This window comes from Callorhinus ursinus, unplaced genomic scaffold (genome assembly GCF_003265705.2).
Source record: "Callorhinus ursinus isolate GAN/ISIS: 27379988/994484 unplaced genomic scaffold, GSC_fseal_2.0 scaffold70, whole genome shotgun sequence".
In the NCBI taxonomy this organism is placed as follows: Eukaryota; Metazoa; Chordata; class Mammalia; order Carnivora; family Otariidae; genus Callorhinus; species Callorhinus ursinus.
In genome coordinates, this window is record NW_027397132.1 from 619861 (window position 1) to 637981 (window position 18121).

The 18121-nt window shown below is 49.0% G+C and overlaps 1 protein-coding gene across 11 annotated transcripts in view; it reads right to left on the reverse strand.

The window, feature by feature from the left end:
• TRRAP (transformation/transcription domain associated protein) overlaps nt 1–18121 on the reverse strand; it is a 113433-nt gene that overhangs the window by 38885 nt on the left and 56427 nt on the right. For all 11 annotated transcript variants that reach the window (XM_025863829.2, XM_073886362.1, XM_073886363.1 and 8 more), the window contains 13 exons: nt 16118–16384; nt 14607–14813; nt 13200–13358; nt 12959–13093; nt 12043–12153; nt 10542–10688; nt 8827–9040; nt 8131–8256; nt 6082–6228; nt 5165–5364; nt 4425–4546; nt 3892–4105; nt 1542–1721 (listed from right to left, as the gene is read on the reverse strand). In XM_025863829.2, coding sequence (XP_025719614.1) covers nt 1542–1721; nt 3892–4105; nt 4425–4546; nt 5165–5364; nt 6082–6228; nt 8131–8256; nt 8827–9040; nt 10542–10688; nt 12043–12153; nt 12959–13093; nt 13200–13358; nt 14607–14813; nt 16118–16384 — 2229 coding nt within the window. The remainder of the gene's footprint in view (nt 1–1541; nt 1722–3891; nt 4106–4424; nt 4547–5164; nt 5365–6081; nt 6229–8130; nt 8257–8826; nt 9041–10541; nt 10689–12042; nt 12154–12958; nt 13094–13199; nt 13359–14606; nt 14814–16117; nt 16385–18121) is intronic.

An 18121-nucleotide genomic window follows, 5' to 3' on the forward strand; every position in this document is an offset into this window, starting at 1 on the left:
GAAGAATCACTTAGAGTTGGTAATTTAGTTCACACAGAATTACAGAAGGAAAAGATCCTATCACTACATGATTAGTGTTCAGCAACAGAGAAGACAATTTTAAATTCTCATTTGTTAATGAAATGAGTAGATACCCCACATATAGGAGGGATCAAACTATCCCTTTTACAGCAAAGAGTGTGCCTCCTCCTTCAATACTGGCTATCTGCTTTTTAAGATTTTATGTCTTTTAGAGAAAGTGTGCGTGCCCGCACGAGTTGGGGGGGGGTGGTGGCACAAAGCGAGGGGGACAAGCCTCACTGCTGAGTGCCGGGGCCTGACGCTGGGCCTGATGCAGGCCAGTCTTTCAACCCTGAGGATCATGACCTGAGCGGAGACCTGAGCCGAAACCAAGAGTCGGATGCTTGACCAGCTGAGCCCCAGCTGCCCCTGGGTAGCTGCTTCCAAAACCCAACACTCGAGGGAGAGACTGAGCTTCTAAGAGTCCACAAACTAAAGGAGACACAGTTTAAAGATCTATGCCTGGAGTAGTGGCAGCCACTCCTCTCGGAGTGCTAAGGGCCATCAAGATGGAGGTATCAGCCCTGGTGGCCAGTTCTTGGCTCTAGGGCTGCCCCTGCCAGTACGAAGTGGAGATTCGGGAGGTTCACAGCAGGCTGCTGGTGGAACCTGCTAGAGCCACGGTGGGCACTCCTCCTCAGAGTAGTGCTGTCTACTACAACACGGGCTACCTAGCACTTGGAGAGAAAAAATCACCAACACTAGAATACCCTATACAAAGCAGCATTAGCTCACGATAAAGTGATTTATCTCAAAATTAAACGGCAATATGAGATGCTTATCAATTCAACCTAAGTGTCTATCAACAGGTAAATGGATAACGAAGATGTGGTGTGCATATATACAATGGAGTATTATTCAGCCATAAAAAAAAAAAAAAGAAATCTTGCCATTTGCAACAACGTGGATGGATCTTGAGGGCATTTTGCTAAGTGAAATAAGTCAGACAAAGACAAATACCATATGATCTCACTCATACAAAAATCTCATAGAGAACAGACTGGTGCTTGCCAGAGGCAAGGAGATCAGGAATGAGCAGAGTGAGTACAGACTTCCAGTCGGAAAGTAAGTCCTGGGGCCATCACGTACAGCACGGTGACCACACTTAATAACGCTGTGCTGCATATCTGAAATCGCTAAGAGAGTCAATGGTGAAAGTTCTCATTATTAAAAAAACTTCTGTAACTGTGTGGTGACAGATGTTGACTAGACTTATCGTGGTGACTGTTCAGTAATATATACAAATAAATACGGAATCATTACGTTGGACACCTAAATTTAACATAATTTATGTCAACTACACCTCGATAAAAAAGGAAGAAAAATCTAACTGAATGCGGGTACCACATTCAGAAGTTTGAGGCAGAGACAGGTTTTCTTCCCTTGCCTTCCCACCTCCCCCACATCGAAGGCTGATATAAAATCCACCAACAGACACAGGAATTCTGCTGTGAAGAGGAGGCAACCGTCTGGAGCATTACCTCCTCCTTGGACTCGCTGTTCTCTCGCTCCCGAGGCTCCTGCTTCACATGTGTGACCATGGCGAAGGCCGCTCGGTCGTGGCTGTCGGCCAGGTTGATGACGTTGGTGATGGACGGCAGCATTGCTCCCTGGCAGCTGGTACCAATGGGAGTGCTCTTCTCACACACCGCCAGGAGCAGCTGAAGAGGGTTTATAGAGAGAAAGAAGACAAACCTAGGACACTCGCCTGGCATGTGGGGTGCAGGGACCCACGGCGAAGAGCTAGTCCTCTCGACCGAAGCACACGTGCTGAAGACTCCTGAGCCCACAGCTCGGCTGTATGCTTCTCCCCAGCTTACACAGAGCCTGAACCTCCCTTCCAGACACCCCTCAGTCAGGATCTCGGACTCTGTGTCTAAGCATAAGCTCAGGACCTTTCTCTCCTACCGGTCGGGCTTCCTCCTGCCATCAACTCCTGCCTGGACTAAGTTCCTAACTCACCAACTTCCTCTTCTCAGACCTGTCTCCTCACACACAGCCAACTCGAGTGCTCTTCCCGCTGTGTCCCCCCAGTGGCTTCCCACGGTCCCAAGGGGACAGTGCAAGCTCCTCAGCGGGGCTCACGCTTCTGCATGAGCGTTACATCTTCTGCAATATAACACTCCCCACCCACAGCCAGCACTCCCGTGACTCTTCCCCACATCCCAATATGCTTCGCCCCCTGGCCTCTGCCCCAGACCTGGCTGCCCCTCAACTAAGGCACTCGTGCATTTTTGGGGCAGATATTTACTGAGCACCCACTTGGTGCTGTGTGAGGCCCTGGATTCATTTGTCAACTTCATAGGCAAGCGCCCCTGTCCGGGTAGAGCTGAAGCGTCAGAGGGAAGGACAAGACCAACACCAACACATCAACAGACACAGAGTAAAAAATAAAACAAGCAAACAAGCCCCCAAACCAAACCAAACCAAACCTTAAGACACACACTCACTGTGGTAACACAGCCAGGAGATGGACAGAATAAAGGGTGCCCTGTGCTAGCCTGGGTGTCAGGAACGTGGCGTGTCTGGGAACACGAGAGGCCAGTGGGGCTGGAGACTAAGGAGGGAGGGAGGCCAGCAGAGGGCTGGACAGAGGGGCAGGGGTCTGGTCACCTGGGGTCCAGAAAGACCATATCCTGCAAGTTGGAGTTTGTACCGAGTACAAAGGCAAGGAGGGACACGATCTGCTTTATTAAGGACAATTTTGCCAACTGTGGTGGGTAGGAGGGAAAGTGGTGACACTGGGCCAACTGTTCCCATCACCCTTGTGAGCAATGGTGGTGGCCACACGAAGGAGGAAGAAGAAAAAAGAGTGAGAAGCAGGTGGCCCTGAACTGGTAACACGCAGCGACAGACCAGACACACAGGCCAAACGCGGGAAGGAAGGGCAGACCTCCAGCTGGTGCCCTCCGAACCATCCTTCCTCCAACTGCTCCAGCGTGCCTACCGCGGTCAAGGTCGTTTCCACCTCTGTGTCTCTACGACCTGACCCAGGGCCTGGCACCTAACAGCAACCGACAGGTCCCTTGAACCAAAGATGAATCAATCAGGAACTGCCCGCTGTGTGGCCATTCGCCAGGCTCCCAACACATGCTGTACAGAGCGCTCTGAAACGCTCACGCGGCACCAACACAAACACGTTAGCAAGCTCTCCCTGATGCCCTGGAGAAACCTTCACAACCGTCGGTCTCGCCGGACGAAGTAACGTGGTAGGTCACCTGCTGGCTCCACCCATTCCGCACCAGCAGACCAGGATCACCCGCCCGCATCGCTCACCCAGGGAAACTAGGCTGCTTGGTGCAGCAAGTAGGTAACTAAGCCAATGAAAGATCATGGATTTCAATAACAAACCAACAAGAAACCAGAAGTCTCACTACCGTCCTGTCAGCGTCATGAACTTGTGACCAGACACTGAAACGGTGTGACGGGTTTACAAAGGCCCTTGTCACCAGCACCCCGACTCATCATACTAAGGACTCCAAGTCTGTGGCTCGGTCAGGCTGCTCTGGCCTGGCTGCCCTATTTTCTGGCTCTAAGAATGACAGGACCCCACAATCACAGTACATTACATCCTTAAAGGCATGTAGACAGAACTTACAATTTTTATATTTGAGAGAAAGTGAATCTTTTAGCTATAAGCTAAGGAACGCTATTCAACTAAGAACTTAAAATCACCCCTAAAAAACCCCTTGAGCTGAAAACACAGCTTTAAGCCTTTTCTCTTTCCAGGAGAGATTAGAGCAGGTTAGGGTGGAGGCTTCCAATCCCTCTCAGACAGTACTAATACCCCCTGGTTTTGGCGCCACAGACGCCGAGATGAGCCCGTCCTACCTCAATGCACTGCTTAATCCAGAAGTGGTTCCCCATGGCTTCCCAATTCTGGGAACAGGTCACATAAAGCAGGCGTTCGTAGACCCGACGTTTCATAGAGTTGTCAAAAACCTCGAAGAACTTTGCCCTGATGAGAGGCTGGGCACAGCGCAGCCCAGAGAGAAAGGCTGGCTCGAGTTTTGCGGTCAGCTCGCTGCCCGACAGCGTCTCATCCCTGAAACGGAAGGAGTAACACGGGTTGGAAGAGCTGCAGCAGAGCCAGCCTCTGCAAGCCGCAAGCAAACAAGGAGAACCAGCAGGGGCCAACGTTCCGGAATGCCAGGACAAAAGCCACGGGTACATCACGAGTCACCCTGGGCTGATGTAGTATTTGAGCAAAAGGTGTGTTAACGATGTCAAAATATATTACAGCATTTAGCGTTTATATGGACAGTCAAGCTTTAACTATCACGAAAGATTAAATGTTACATCGGTTAGTCCAAGGACACACCGTGGACACATACATGCAACATCTGGCTGATCGCTGTCATTACCTGTAGACATAGTTCACGAGGTCTAAAAACTGGGCATTTAATTCGAGGTCTTCCGGAAAGCGCTTTTCTATGTAAGCCATCATTTTCACGAGCAAAATGGACTTCTCCCGGAGCGTAGGCGTCTGTATGAATTGGGTTTTTTTTTTAAAGGAAAGGTCAATTACTTCTATTTGAAAAAAGACACATTCAAAAGCATTCCAGCCACCTGTCCTATTATCTTTTAAGCTCCTACAACTTTGTCAGTAAAATAAGACAAGGTCATTTCTAAATTAAACACAAAGCTCCTGGCTTTATCTGCAAATACTTAAAATCAAGACAGCTGCTGATCCAATTTTCCTAGGGGCTGCAGCTCACTTTGAAGAGAAAGCAACTAAATTATACAACAAATCAAAGTTTGCAAGCATCTTACTGAATTAATTCTATTATAGTTCCTCACTATTAATTTTGGCGGCTTACCTTTACCACTACAAAAACTAAGAAGTAAGGTTCATTTAACATTTTAATACAAGTAAAACCACATTCAGAGAAGTGACCATTCGTTTCAAGCTTCTAATTAAAATCCGCTGAGCACAGTGAGAAAAATGCATCTTGAGGAAAGATAGCGTCAGCGCCAACACAGGGGAGAAAACGTTTTGCTGGAGAATTTTCAGGAGAAGAGCGGAGAAAGCCGTGCTTGAACTTTCAGACACACGCACCGAGGCGGGGGGCCTGGCTGGGGCACAGCCCCCCCGGCTGCTCACCTGATTGGCTGCCATCGGGGAACTGTTCTTAACCCACTCTTCCACGATTTTCACCACAGCCCGTAGGATCTTGGCATCTGGTGATTTCTCAATGAGGGAGGTCAGGATGGCCTGAATGAAGTTCTTCCTCATCTCCATGCTCATGACGGCCAGGCGCGTCTTCACCAGCTCCAGACTCAGCATCACCAGCTCACCAGTTCCTGGTCACGCAGAGAAAGACAACGCACCCCAACAATCCACACACGTGCACCCACAGGCCACCACTTTGCATTATGTGGCATGTCGGAGTCTGCCCATCACCCCTCCCCCCCCCAGTATTTTCTCCAGTGAGAGCTCTGGTATTTAAGGTGCTGCCTCACCACTTCCCTGCTGCTCTGCCCTGTGAGGGTGGCCTCCTAAGAGCCTCCACACGGCCGAGGGGACGATGGAGCAGATGGAGCAGCTCAGGGAACCCAGACACAGCCAGTCCCGAAGCCGCATTCACGGCACTTCTGTTCCAAGCTGCCTCGAACAGCGATGCCAAGCATAGCTCCCGCCCACACCGACGTATCACTCAGGTTCCTGGGGCCCACTGCTCAGGCCCGGAACCCGCAACTTAAGTCTTCAGCAGGCATAACAGCCCTGGTTACGCAATGTGTTTTAACCATTCATTAGACAGCCCTCATTTAGTGGTGAATGTTCCACAGCAATGTGCAACCGCTTAAAAATTTCTTCATCCTCACAGTCACAAATATGGAAGGCAATTCGTTTTAAAAACGAGTCTCACTTTGGTTTTAAATGAAATGCTCAGAACCCCTCTGTTGAGAGCAAACAGACAAGGGACTGCATTAAAAACAACAGGAATTCATATTCGGTTCAGAATTCATTTGAGGTGTTACACAAAGTCTGAGAAAACCCACGGGGACCACGGCTGTCACCTGAGGTCGCTTCCGTGCTGCCCGATGCTGCCTGTGGGTTCAGGTGCTCACGGACCATTTTCTGCAGGGAGCGCATGAAGACTGAGATCAGCCTGTCTATGTAGCTCGGGTTATTGCTGCAGGCAGACTTGAGGATCATAAGGGTCCCTGAAAGGCAGAAAGGTGCTGTTGTTTTTTTTTTAAGTTTAAAAAAAAAAAAAAGGCAAACAAAAATGTGCCGTTTAAAACATTTTAAAATGTGTTAAACAAAAATGTGCTCTTTCTGACAAAAGTATAGATGAGCCCCAAATGTCAACGTTCTAAGTTTTTGTATGGCACATGCTACACTTTGAGGAGTGCTGTGTTTTCACTCCTAATTCTTAATTCATGATCAACACCAGGCATGAGAGCCAATTTCTGCGCTTCAATAGAAACAACATTCGTATCTTCAGTTCTGGATTTTATCTTTAGTTTATAGCAAAGTAGCCTAAGGGAAGTTTTTTGTTCCATGATATGCTTGGGGGGAGAAAAATGAAGAAAGAAAATCCTTTAAAAAAAAACCTAGAGTATCTGGACATGATGAATATTTTAGAAGTCAATTTATACCCATTCTGCAGAACTGCCTAAGATCAATAAAAATGAGCAAAATGTCAGAGCACCGACGTGGAGTATGTGAAAAAAAACGTTACCTTTCCTAGCTGACATTTTTATGAACATCCTGACCTACACATTAAATTTTAAATTTATATCCATGGCTCCCATTATAGACCAATAAAAGGGGATTTATTTGCCATTTATAGGTGCAATCATCACAGATTTGGACGATTTCTCAGTAGAGAGTGAATGTATGATCAGTCTGATTCTACAACAGGTTAACCCGCGGCACTTGTGACGATGGGTCAGTACCTGAGCCCCAGGTCGAGGATGGGGAGGGGACTGGTGTGACCAACTCTCCAGACACCAGCCGCAGTGCTGCCCCCGCCCCTGGCCTGCTGGCACCCTCACAAGGGAGGGAGGAAGGGCCAATGGTGGTCAGCTCTTCTCAAAGAGAGTCTTCTGGAGAATTAACAAGACGTTTACGCTCTGGAAGCCAGGCTGCAAAGCAGGATCTACTGTACGATCCCACTTCTAAAAGTCAAAAAAGTATTCAACTATCTAAATCTATCTGGTTCTAGAACAGGGACGGCAAACTTGAACAGTTAGGGATACAATTTTAACTAAATTTATCTGGCTCCTGAATTTCAGATAGCAAGTATCAAGAGTTTGGAGAGCAAGAAACTCATGAAAAAATAATGTATTCAGTTTGCAAATTCAGATATAAGTGTTTGCATGACAAGCGCTACCTGTACGTATATTTATATCCTCATATATAGAAAAAAAAACACATCAAATGTTAAGAGTAAACGTTACTAATTACAGAGGCAACTTGTGGTTCTCCTTCCTTCGTACTTTCAAAATTTTATACAATGACTAAGTCTGAAAAACTTTTTAATTTCTAACCCAAAGTCTAATCCTCCTCAGAGATGGGAGTTTTCACAAAAATTAGACTTCTGGGTAACTCTGGAGGCCAGTCGGTCAGCTGCCCCGATTACCTGAGAAACCAACTTTCTTTTCATTTTGACCAGAGCCTCACCAAGCAGACAGGGAGCTCTTGTCTGATAGCTCTTGTCTCATGAGTGGTTTACTAACAGGTGAGCATATTACGAAAGACAGCAGTTATCCACATTGGCACACAGCTTTGGCAGCATCTCCGTGTCCGAGGTAGAACTGGGTCAGCAGGATCCACGAAACATGGGACTGTTCCCCCACAACCCGATCCTGCATCTGAGGCTGAGGTGGGAGGGACTGAGGGAGCACAGACATTGGTCATGTGGACAGCGTTCCCCTAAGACCACAGGGGACAGGGGCCTCACGTATACCAGGCCACACAGACACCCAGAGCACACGTCAGCTCAAAGGTCTTTCTGACATCCTGAGACTTTCCCAGAAGGAAAGCTCATCCAGAGAGCACAGAGAGATCCAGGCCAAATGGAATGGCTGCTAGAAAAACCAGGGCAGACATACACTCACCAAAGAGCTGGGAGGGATTCGCGTTGGTGGCCTTCTCGTAGTTGGTGAGTCCTTCGTAGATGACCTTCCCGACGGCCGCGTAGAGGCACTCCAGCTCTTCATACTTGGAGGCCACACTGGAAGTGCCTGCAACAGAAGCGAGAACGTGGGTCCTGTGGTTCGGGTTCTCAGGCCTGTCTGGGCTCCGGGACGTCAACTTTCCTCACACTAGACACTGAGCTTTAGTTTTCTTGGGATCTGCGGCAATTGGCCCGGGTGCTTCTTTCCCACTGCAGGATGCGTGGTGCTCCTCTCTGGGCTGCTTCTGACTTGACCAAGCTAAATGACGTCTTATCTCACCACGCCTAACCAGAACACGCTCAAGACACACTTATGTGGGATACGCCAAAATCCGATCTTGGCAGCTGCTCGACATTTGACAACACATTATGACCCAGTTCCCCTTTACTGCCTTAAGGAAACGGTCACATTTGCCTGATGAATAACATCAGCATTTCCAAAGCAAAACAAAAGATACAACGTCATGACTGCTGCCATTAAGTTCTGACATGTATTTTTTTTTTTAAAGGAAGGGTGAAAGCACAAAGAAAAGCAGGATAATAAAACGCTCCCTATGGTAACCAGAGAATGAGCACTCTCAAGTGACACGCTCCATGCCCGCCCATCCACTCAGGCACCAGCGGAAGGGTCACCTACTTGGCTCTGTTGGGAAAATGCTCATTAGGCGGGAGAGGAGGCTATGGACCGCTCGGAGAACCTTGGTGTTTGCGCACGTCATGCACGCGGCGATGCCTCGCTGCAGGGGTTTGAAGCTACTGAGGATGGCTGGAGACTGGAGGACAGTGAGCAAGAAACTCAGCACTTCCAGCCCCGTGCAAATATTTCCATAGTTGACTTGATTAGGTTGCTCCTGGAACGGAGAACAGAGGTCACACACAGACGACATCAATACTCTGGTACAGTCCGTTACAGAAACACAAATCAAGCACAACTTGAAATTAGTTAAACCTCCTATTTTAAAAGCTCATGAAAAATACTAATACTCAATATTAAAAAGTGAAAATCAGGGGTGCCTGGCTGGCTCTGTCCGTACAGCATGTGACTCTCAATCTCAGGGTTGTGAGTTCAAGCCCCACGTTGGGTGTAGTGATTACTTAAAAATTAAACTTAAAAAAAAAAAAAAAGGAAAATCACTAAAATTGGTCTAAAAAAGCAATCACTGAATTCCACTTCTCTCATATCACTTTTACTTACAATACAAATATCCTTCCAAAAGGGAAGTATCTTTGAGACTGTGGGTCATGGAATCAATCTAACAGATGATGCTAGCATTAATAATAATAATAATAATAGTAATAATAATAATAGTAACAGAGGGGCGCCTGGGTGGTTCAGTTAGGTGGCTGCCTTCGGCTCAGGTCATGATCCTGGGGTCCTGGGATCGAGCCCCACGTCCAGCTCCCTGCTCAGCGGGGAGCCTGCTTCTCCCTCTCCCTCTGCCTGCCGCTCTGCCTACTTGTGCTATCTCTCTGTCAGGTAAATAGGTAAAATCTTTAAAAAATAAAAAATAATAACAGAAAATACAGTGTACGGTTTGCAGTCAAGTATTGCTCCTTGAAACGTATGCTTCTGTGGCTTGCACACAGGTGCCCTGCACATACACCGTGTGTGCTCACTGGGTTGAGATAAAATCTTCCATTTACTATGGGAACAAGGTGGAAAGTTGCTGTGAGCTCGGCACTCTGCATCATGAAAATGTTAGCCTATTACCTGCCAGAGGCCACCCACTAATGGCTGAGCTTGACTCAACCGTGACTGTGTATGATAGTAATTTGAATCAGAGCATGTACTGCACACAGGCAGCCTATGATCACACTGTTTTCATAGCACAGGGAATCTTTATAACCTTTCAAAAACTGAGGCAATTACGTTAGTCTTTGCAATGCAATATAACAAAGATTTAAAATGGGGTTGCAGCTGCCAGAAATTACAGGATCATGGTTTTTACAGAAATAAACCAAATAAAAAACCCACCAAATAATCAGCACTGGGGGCTAATTTCTTTGCTACCAGACTTTACAGCGCTCAATAACAAATTATATGTTCCCTTTAAAAATTCACATTTATTTTAGAGGTTGTCGCATAAATCAACTAAAACTATTTATCCCAAGCCAGCTGGGAAGTCAGTTTAAGAAACAAGATTTCAGTAGCCAAGAGAACTATGACATTTCCAAAGCTCCTCACTGCTTGGGGCGGGGGGTTCAAGCTCAAGTTTTAAAATCTTTTCCGGGGAGTGAAACTCCCCCCTGCTGCTCCTCCTTAGCAGCCACGACTGGCTGAGGGACCGGAGAGTTCAGGGTTCAGCGGCCCGGCCCCAAGCCTAGGAGCAGGGGATAGACACAGGCACCCACCACACTCATCAGCAGCTTGTCGAACCACTGCAGTTTGAGCTCAGACTTGGACCACATGTCCGGTCGCAAGGCGGTCTTCAAGAGAGTCACGCACCGGCGAGACAGCACCTCCCCAGGAGACCCGGCCGTGTTGGTGTTGTCATTGACCTGAAAATGCACTCAGATTCAAGGCCCCGTCTCACCGTGAACATCCTCATGCCTGACACTGCCTCTTGCCCGTGCAGCCCAGCTTTCTCCTCCCAGCCACCTCCTCTCCCACCTGACTCAACGGGGCCTCCTCTGCCTCAGGGCCCCTCTCAGACGGGGCCCTCCTGCTCCCTTGCTAAGGGGTCAGGTCAGTGGGGATGTGCACTCATTTGTGTGACGGATGGATCAGTATCAGGCAGCTCCCCAAGAGCAGGGCCTGAGCTAACCCCCAACCCCATAGATCTCCTGGGCTGTGCCTAGCGTGCCAGAGCACCAAGAAGGTACTGGTTCGAAAATTTAGTAGAGTCTCCTCAGTACTTTGAAATCCTCACCAGTATGGCAAGACCTACTATCCTGTTTAATAATTATACAAACTTAAGATTCCCGAATTCTTAAAAAAACTAGTTAGAAAAATTTCATTTATGACGTTTTTTTTGAAAGGAAAAATGAAGTTTCAGAAATAGATTTCCAACAAATCCATGAAAATATACTGATGTGAATAACAAATTTTATTTATTTATTTATTAAAAGATTTCATTTATTTATTTCACGGAGAGAGACACAGCGAGAGAAGGAACACAAGCAGGGGGAGTGGGAGAGGGAGAAGCAGGCTTCCTGCTGAGCAGGGAACCCCATGCGGGGCTCGATCCCAGCACCCTGGGATCATGACCTGAGCTGAAGGCAGACACTTAACGACTGAGCCACCCAGGTGCCCCACAAACACAAGTTTTAAAGACACTTAAATTACTAAATGTTGTACATCATTTATGTATGTTGGATCATCCCAGCAGCACCTTTATGAGACAGGTACCTTGGAAGTTAAATAATGTGCCCAAGATCACTGATCTACTGCCATTGTTTTCCCAACACCACGATGCCCTTAATTATAAGATACACCCTTATTGGGGCGCCTGGGTGGCTCAGCTGATTAAACGCCTGCCTTCGGCTCTGGTCATGATTCTCCCTGCTCAGCGGGGAGTCTGCTTCTCCCTCTCCCTCTGCTGCCACTCCCCCACGCTGCCACTTGTTCTGTCAAATAAATAAATAAATAAAATCATAAAAAAAAAGATACACCATTATTTTATCACCACTGAAAGAAAAAAAACCTTTCAAAAAAAATCTTATCACTCATAAAGCATAGGCAGGTTTCAAAAATATTAGCATGTCATGAAATCAGTGAAATTTGGTATGAAGGTGACAGAGCTAGCCTCAGACCTTGGTTTGTCTATTTTTATCGGAGATAACATTCTGGATTCTACTAAAAAGTCTTTGTTCTCAGGAACCCCTAGCAGAAGACATCCCCAGGAAGCCGTACCTGACAAGCCACGCGGATGAGGAAGTTCACCACGGTGTCTGTGTGCTGCTTATCGATGGCCTTGGCAAGAAGGGAGTCCGCTCCGGGCAGCGACTGGCTCCTCCCAAACACCTAGAAGAGGCAGCAAGAGCATCTCAATGATGCATTCCCAACGCAGGGCACTTGTGCAGCCAGCTCACAGGATGCGGCCCTCCCGGGGGCAGACGCTGTTCTGCGCGCTGCCTGGACTCAGATTCGGTAAGAGAGCCATCGGTCCTCTGCTTTGTGGAATGTGTGTGGGAGAGGAGGGAGAGGAGCTGGGAGGCTCCGCAGTGAGCCGGCAGGGCGAGCACCAGGGAGACCTGCTTGCCACCGCTGTGTGCAGACACGTAAATGGACAAAACCTCACGTGGTTCCGGGAGTCCAGCCTGAGCACAGGTGGATGCCGGGACCACGTCCTCGGGAGGAGTGGTGAGGGGAGGGACAGTTCAACCGAGGCACAAAGTGACAGAGTCATCACCTCCACAAGGGGCGAGGAGAGCGAGCATGCCCAGGGCTCTCTTGGCGGCTGCCCTCCAACAAAATAGGACATAATCTTTTAAAATACCGAACACAACATGGGTGCACGTTCTCAATCAATTTTCTTACCCCACAGTTTCCCTCAGAGCCTTACTGCAAGGAATGAACCATTCTCCTCAGAACTCTGAGGGTATTAAACGTGCATCAAGAAAAACGTGTGCTGACTTGGGAAACACCCGTGGGTAAGTTGGGCGTCACTGGGTTTCTCCCTGTTGAGCGCAGCCTTTCCCAGCTGTGTCTTGGGCACGGTGCCGGGTACTGAGGCCACACTCAGAATTTGTGGAACAAATGAACGAACTCCTTCAAGGAAGTGCAGAACCCATAAAAGCAAGCACACACGGCGTGCGCGCACGCTTACCGCGCTGATGGCCCCCGTGGCCGTCCTGAAGCGTTTCACCTCCTGGGCGGAATCCACCGACAGGCCTCTTTTAATGGAGGATGAGACAGAGTTGATGCCTTCTCCACTTGAATTTGGGTCCATGTCTGAATCCGGCTTAAAGACACACAAACACACACACACACACGTGATTTTTGGGGGTGATTTCTAAGGAGAAGCAGAAGGAATGTCATCTGGGACGACAGAAGTCTGGTGGCCATACCTGCTGGTCCTTGATCCTCTGCAATTCCCACTTGATGACGACTTCGGACAGGTCCACGGCCAGCCTCCTCTGCTCGATGGTGACGCTGGGCGTAAAGCCTAACCGCTGCATGGCACTGACCATGTGCTGCACCAAGTGGTGTCGCACTGGGTAGTACACCTGTGGGCACGGGCTCTGCATCACCCCAGGGCTGCGGCACCACGCCTCCGACACCCGAGCACGAGGATGCACATGTGCGCACACCAACATGCACACATGCACGCACATATACGTGCAGTTAACCCAGACTCCTGCTCAAGACTTCTGACCTGTGACTTAGCAAAGAAATTCTCATCACCTTATGGATGTGTGTGGGTATTTATCACCCCCCACCCCAGCCCCTCACTGAATCCCAATAGAAGACTGTACTTCAGTCCTTTAGTACCATCTTTTTTTTTTTTTTATGATTTTATTTATCTGACAGAGAGACACAGAGAGAGAGGGAGAGCACAAGCAGGGGCAGAAGGAGAGGGAGAAGCAGGCTTCCCGCGGAGCAGGGAGCCCGATGCGGGGCTTGATCCCAGGACCCTGGGATCATGACCTGAGCCGAAGGCCGACACTTAACGGCTGAGCCACCCAGGCACCCCCCGTTTAGTACCATCTTTAAAGAATGGTGAAACACCGGGATGCCTGGGTGGTTCAGTGGGTTAAGCATCTGCCTTCAGCTCAGGTCATGATCCCAGGGTCCTGGGATTGAGCCCCGTGTCAGGCTCCCGGCTCAGGGGGAAGCCTGCTTCTCCCTCTCCTTCTGACCCTCCCCCCTGCTCATATGCATGCATGGTCTCTCAAATGAATAAAAAATCTTTAAAAAAAAATGTTGCAACACTGAATTCTCTTTAGGTAGGCAAAACTAGTAACATGTACCAAACTTCAGACCTGATGTCACAGACACTCAGCCATACCGAGAGGCAAATCTCCAATTCTAAAAGAGCTGGCTATAAAGAATTTTCTCCTCTACCTGAAATGTACAAGAAATATTTACATTTGAATCAATCTAACAAAGTGGGGGATTTGGCTCTAGAGAAGGAGGTGCCAACGACACAAACAACTCTTCAAGCCGAGTTACCAAAACCTAGAGTTAACGATGACTACTTCCCAAAGTACTAATTATTGGTACTCACTGTTACCCGAGTACTTACAAGAAAAACACAGTCCTAGACAGAAGCAGATACCTGGGACATAGTCTCTAAACCAGAACCATTTTCATGTTGACAAAGCACCCCTGCGTCCCCAAACGCACAACGGACCAGAAATACCTTTACTAAAAGATGAACAGCCACCTTATTAATGCAAATTGAAGATAAGCAAAAGGGCAAAGCCAATGCCTGAGCATGCAGAACAGCCCTGTCTACAGTACTTTCTACACACCTTGAAATGCTGCACAATCAGATGCAGAATGTGAACCAGCTGAGGGACCGTGTGGCCCTCCTCCACGATGATCTTCCTCGTCCAGTGGGTCAGCATCTGGTGCCCGTCCTCCATCCTAGCAGGCACCGCTGGAGTCAATATGGCCATCGCTTGTCTGACAATCGCTCGAGCTTCCATCGCGTGGGCCTTGAGCAGGCTGTGAAATACCTAACGCAGGGAAGAGACTCTTACTTGGGATGAGAACAAAGGCTCAGAGAAACAAGAAAAATCCCAATCACTCTGAACCAAGGCAGGGTATTTCTGCAAAATGATTTTTACAAAATTCCTTAGGGCTGTCTCATTAGAAAAGAATGCAGTTGCTTTCTCCTTAAGTTTTGAGCGATGAACACATTCATTCCTTCCCTCCCGAGCACCCACTCCGGGCCCACGCTGGGCTAGCATGCCGTAGGCAAAGATGAGTGAGACCTAGCTCTCCGCAGGAACCTGCTCTAGTGTAACCCACGGGAAGTCAGCTGAAGCGCAGAGACCCTTTCTTTCTGGCCACCGTGTGGCAAATGGAGCTGAAGGGGCTGCTGTCAGAGGCAGTCTCGGAATAGCGCAAGTGAGAGGTGACCTCCTGAGGTAAGTAAGGTCAGAGGACACAAAGACCACCTGACAGGTGCTGAGGGTGGAGGGGACGGGACAGATGTTGGAAAGCAACAGGACCTGCCCACGATCGGACACCAGGGGGCACTAGAGGGTGTCAGGGATGGTCCCTGGGTCTCTGGCTGGGGGGACAGCGCCACAGAGACATGGCTGTAGGAGGTGATGTCTGAGGTCGTGGGCCTTGTCGAGGTCTGGGGTTTAACACCACAGAAGCTCACAAGACGAAGCGGTCAGAGGAAAACAATTAGAAGTGACCTCACAGGATAGGACAAGGGCGATCATTTATAAAATGTTAATAGGACAGACAGGCTGAGCACTGAAGTATATCACTACCTTTAATTCTTACAGACAAGAACTGACTCACTCAGGGTCACAGGAACTTGTGACCGCAAATAACACACTCAAATCCAGGGCCGCCTGGCATCAAGGCCCAAACCACCGAGGGACTCAGGCAACATGTGCTCGTCGTCAGCAGAGGGTCAGTACAACACGAGGTTCTGAAGTGCCTCGTATCTTTAGCTAAGGAGTGGGCTGGGCCCTTCCAGAATGGTTTCAACAGACCAGCAGAATGGAAGCCAGGAGAGGAATGCACATGCATAGAGGAGCATGAGGTGGACAAGGGAGATATTTTGTTGTTTTGACGGCAAGGCTGCAGAGGAACGAGAGAGCAGAGCAGTAACTGGGGAGGGAGGAGAGAATGCACAGTCACGGGAGAGTTCACGGCACTTGTCAGATGGCAGGAACGAGCATTTTTAACGGTGCCGGGAGGGACAACAGGGAAGAAGGCCACGACGGTAGGAGGGGGCGGCGCGTACATGTGCGCAAGCCCACGGAGTGTCGGGGGGAGGGGGGGGGCCTCACGGTACCTGAAGGACGATTTTCTTGTGTATGGCGAATTTGGCGATGATGTGCGCCAGAAGCAGGTGGCCACTGTACTTGCAGGCCGGGTCCACACAGGCCTTGGAGAGCAGGCAGGGCCACGCGAAGGTCATCAGGCGGCGCAGCTTGCTGTTGCGGTTCTTGTTGTTGTCGTGGATGTGGTGTGGCGCGTGCTCCACCAGCAGCGTGGCGTACTGCAGCAGGTAAATCCTCAGGGAGTCCAGCATGTCCGCCTGCTTCTCCGGGTCCAGGACCTGCGGGAGACACGCGCAGGAAAGCTCATTTCTGGCCCGGCATCGAGCCACCCGCTAAGGGTTACACGACATGCTTGAAACTTTTAAACCGTGCGCACGCACGCACACACACGCACGCGCACACGCTCTGTATGCGTACATAACATCAAGTTTCACAACAAGGGAAGCAATAATGTCACATCGATTTCCCTTTTACGTGCGTGGATTAGAAACTCACTGAATTTATTTCAATGCCGGAGGGCAGGCACCCCCTGCAGCGGGTGAAGGAACTTGAGGGGACAAGGAGGGCCTCCTCTTTGACACAAGGTGACTGATTCAGGGTGGAGTTTCTTAATTTCCAAGTAGTTGGGATTTTTCCTAGTCAGCTATTATCTAGTCCTGATTTTTCAGTATTATGATCAGAAAATGCTACCTAGAAAACAAATCTCTACTTAGTTTTTGATTGAATCAAATATCTGATAGATTTCCGTGTTTTATGAATATATGAAAAAAAGTGCACCCCCAACACTCCACATGTCTCTCCTGAATCCAGTGCACACCTGCATCGTTCAAGTGGGCATCCTGACCACCTTCCGTCTACCAGGAAGCTCTGAAAGGCTGAAGTCTCCCCCACAACTGTGTTTTCATCAGGGCCCCTTGAGCCCCCTAAGCGCCCTCCCCCCTGGATTTGCTGCTTCCCGATGGCCCCACCCCGGGGCCCCCACCTGCGCGCTGCCATCTGTCCTCTGACACTCAAATCCCAGCTCCTCGCTTGTGCCGCGTCAGCAGCATTCAACCCAAAAGACAGTGTAGAGAAGGCAGCACGGGGGAAGGGGCCGCGTCTGGGTGACCATCTCCCCACAGTTGCCCAGAATAAGGCAAATACCAGCATGGGGACTCACAAAGATCCCTTGGGCTCAGCTCGCATTCCTAGAGAGGGTAAAGGTGGGGTGAAAACTGCAGGAAGGAGACCTGTCTTTAGGGACAAAGACTACATAAGGACCAATTAACTGCCAGTGAGAACAACAGTCCCCTCCACCTGCACCCCAGGACGGAACAGCGACCGAGGGGAGAAACTGAGTACTTCCCAAGGGCATTCGTGCATATGCAGCACGCTGCTGAGGAATGCCCGCTGCTCACAGCACGCCAGCGGAACGTGTAAACGGAACACTCTACCAACCTCAAGGCAAACGCGGCACCTGGCAGCAAAGTTCGAAGGCCTGCCGTGCACGGGACAGGCCCGGTAAGGAACACTGGGCGCGCATTTCTCAAAGAAACACACCACCCCTCTGCTGCAAACTGGAAACACAACCGTAAAAAAATGCAGAGACTGTAACACCTAAGGTAACCTCAGACATCACCCTGCTACAACCACGGTTTAGTGAACTTGACAACCAGATCGGGTCTGATGTTCCCACTGATTTTTGGTAGGTTGTTTTGCAAAGCTAAAGCTGAAAACTGTACTTCCAATACGACCAGCAAAAGGGACTTTTACAAAATAACTCTGATAATCTGAGTTTTCACTGACATACGTTCGATTTCTCAGTGGACTCTACCAGTGTGGAAAGTCAATCCATCCTAAAGTAAAGCTGCCTTTAAAACTGTACCAGTAAGAATTATAATGCTCTACTATAAATGCAAGCATGAAAAATAAAAACCTTAGAAAAATATGTTTTTCAACGAATCCATCACACACGCACACACACTCACACATTCTCTCTCACTCACTCATCTGCTAAGTTACTTTTTGTGCCAACG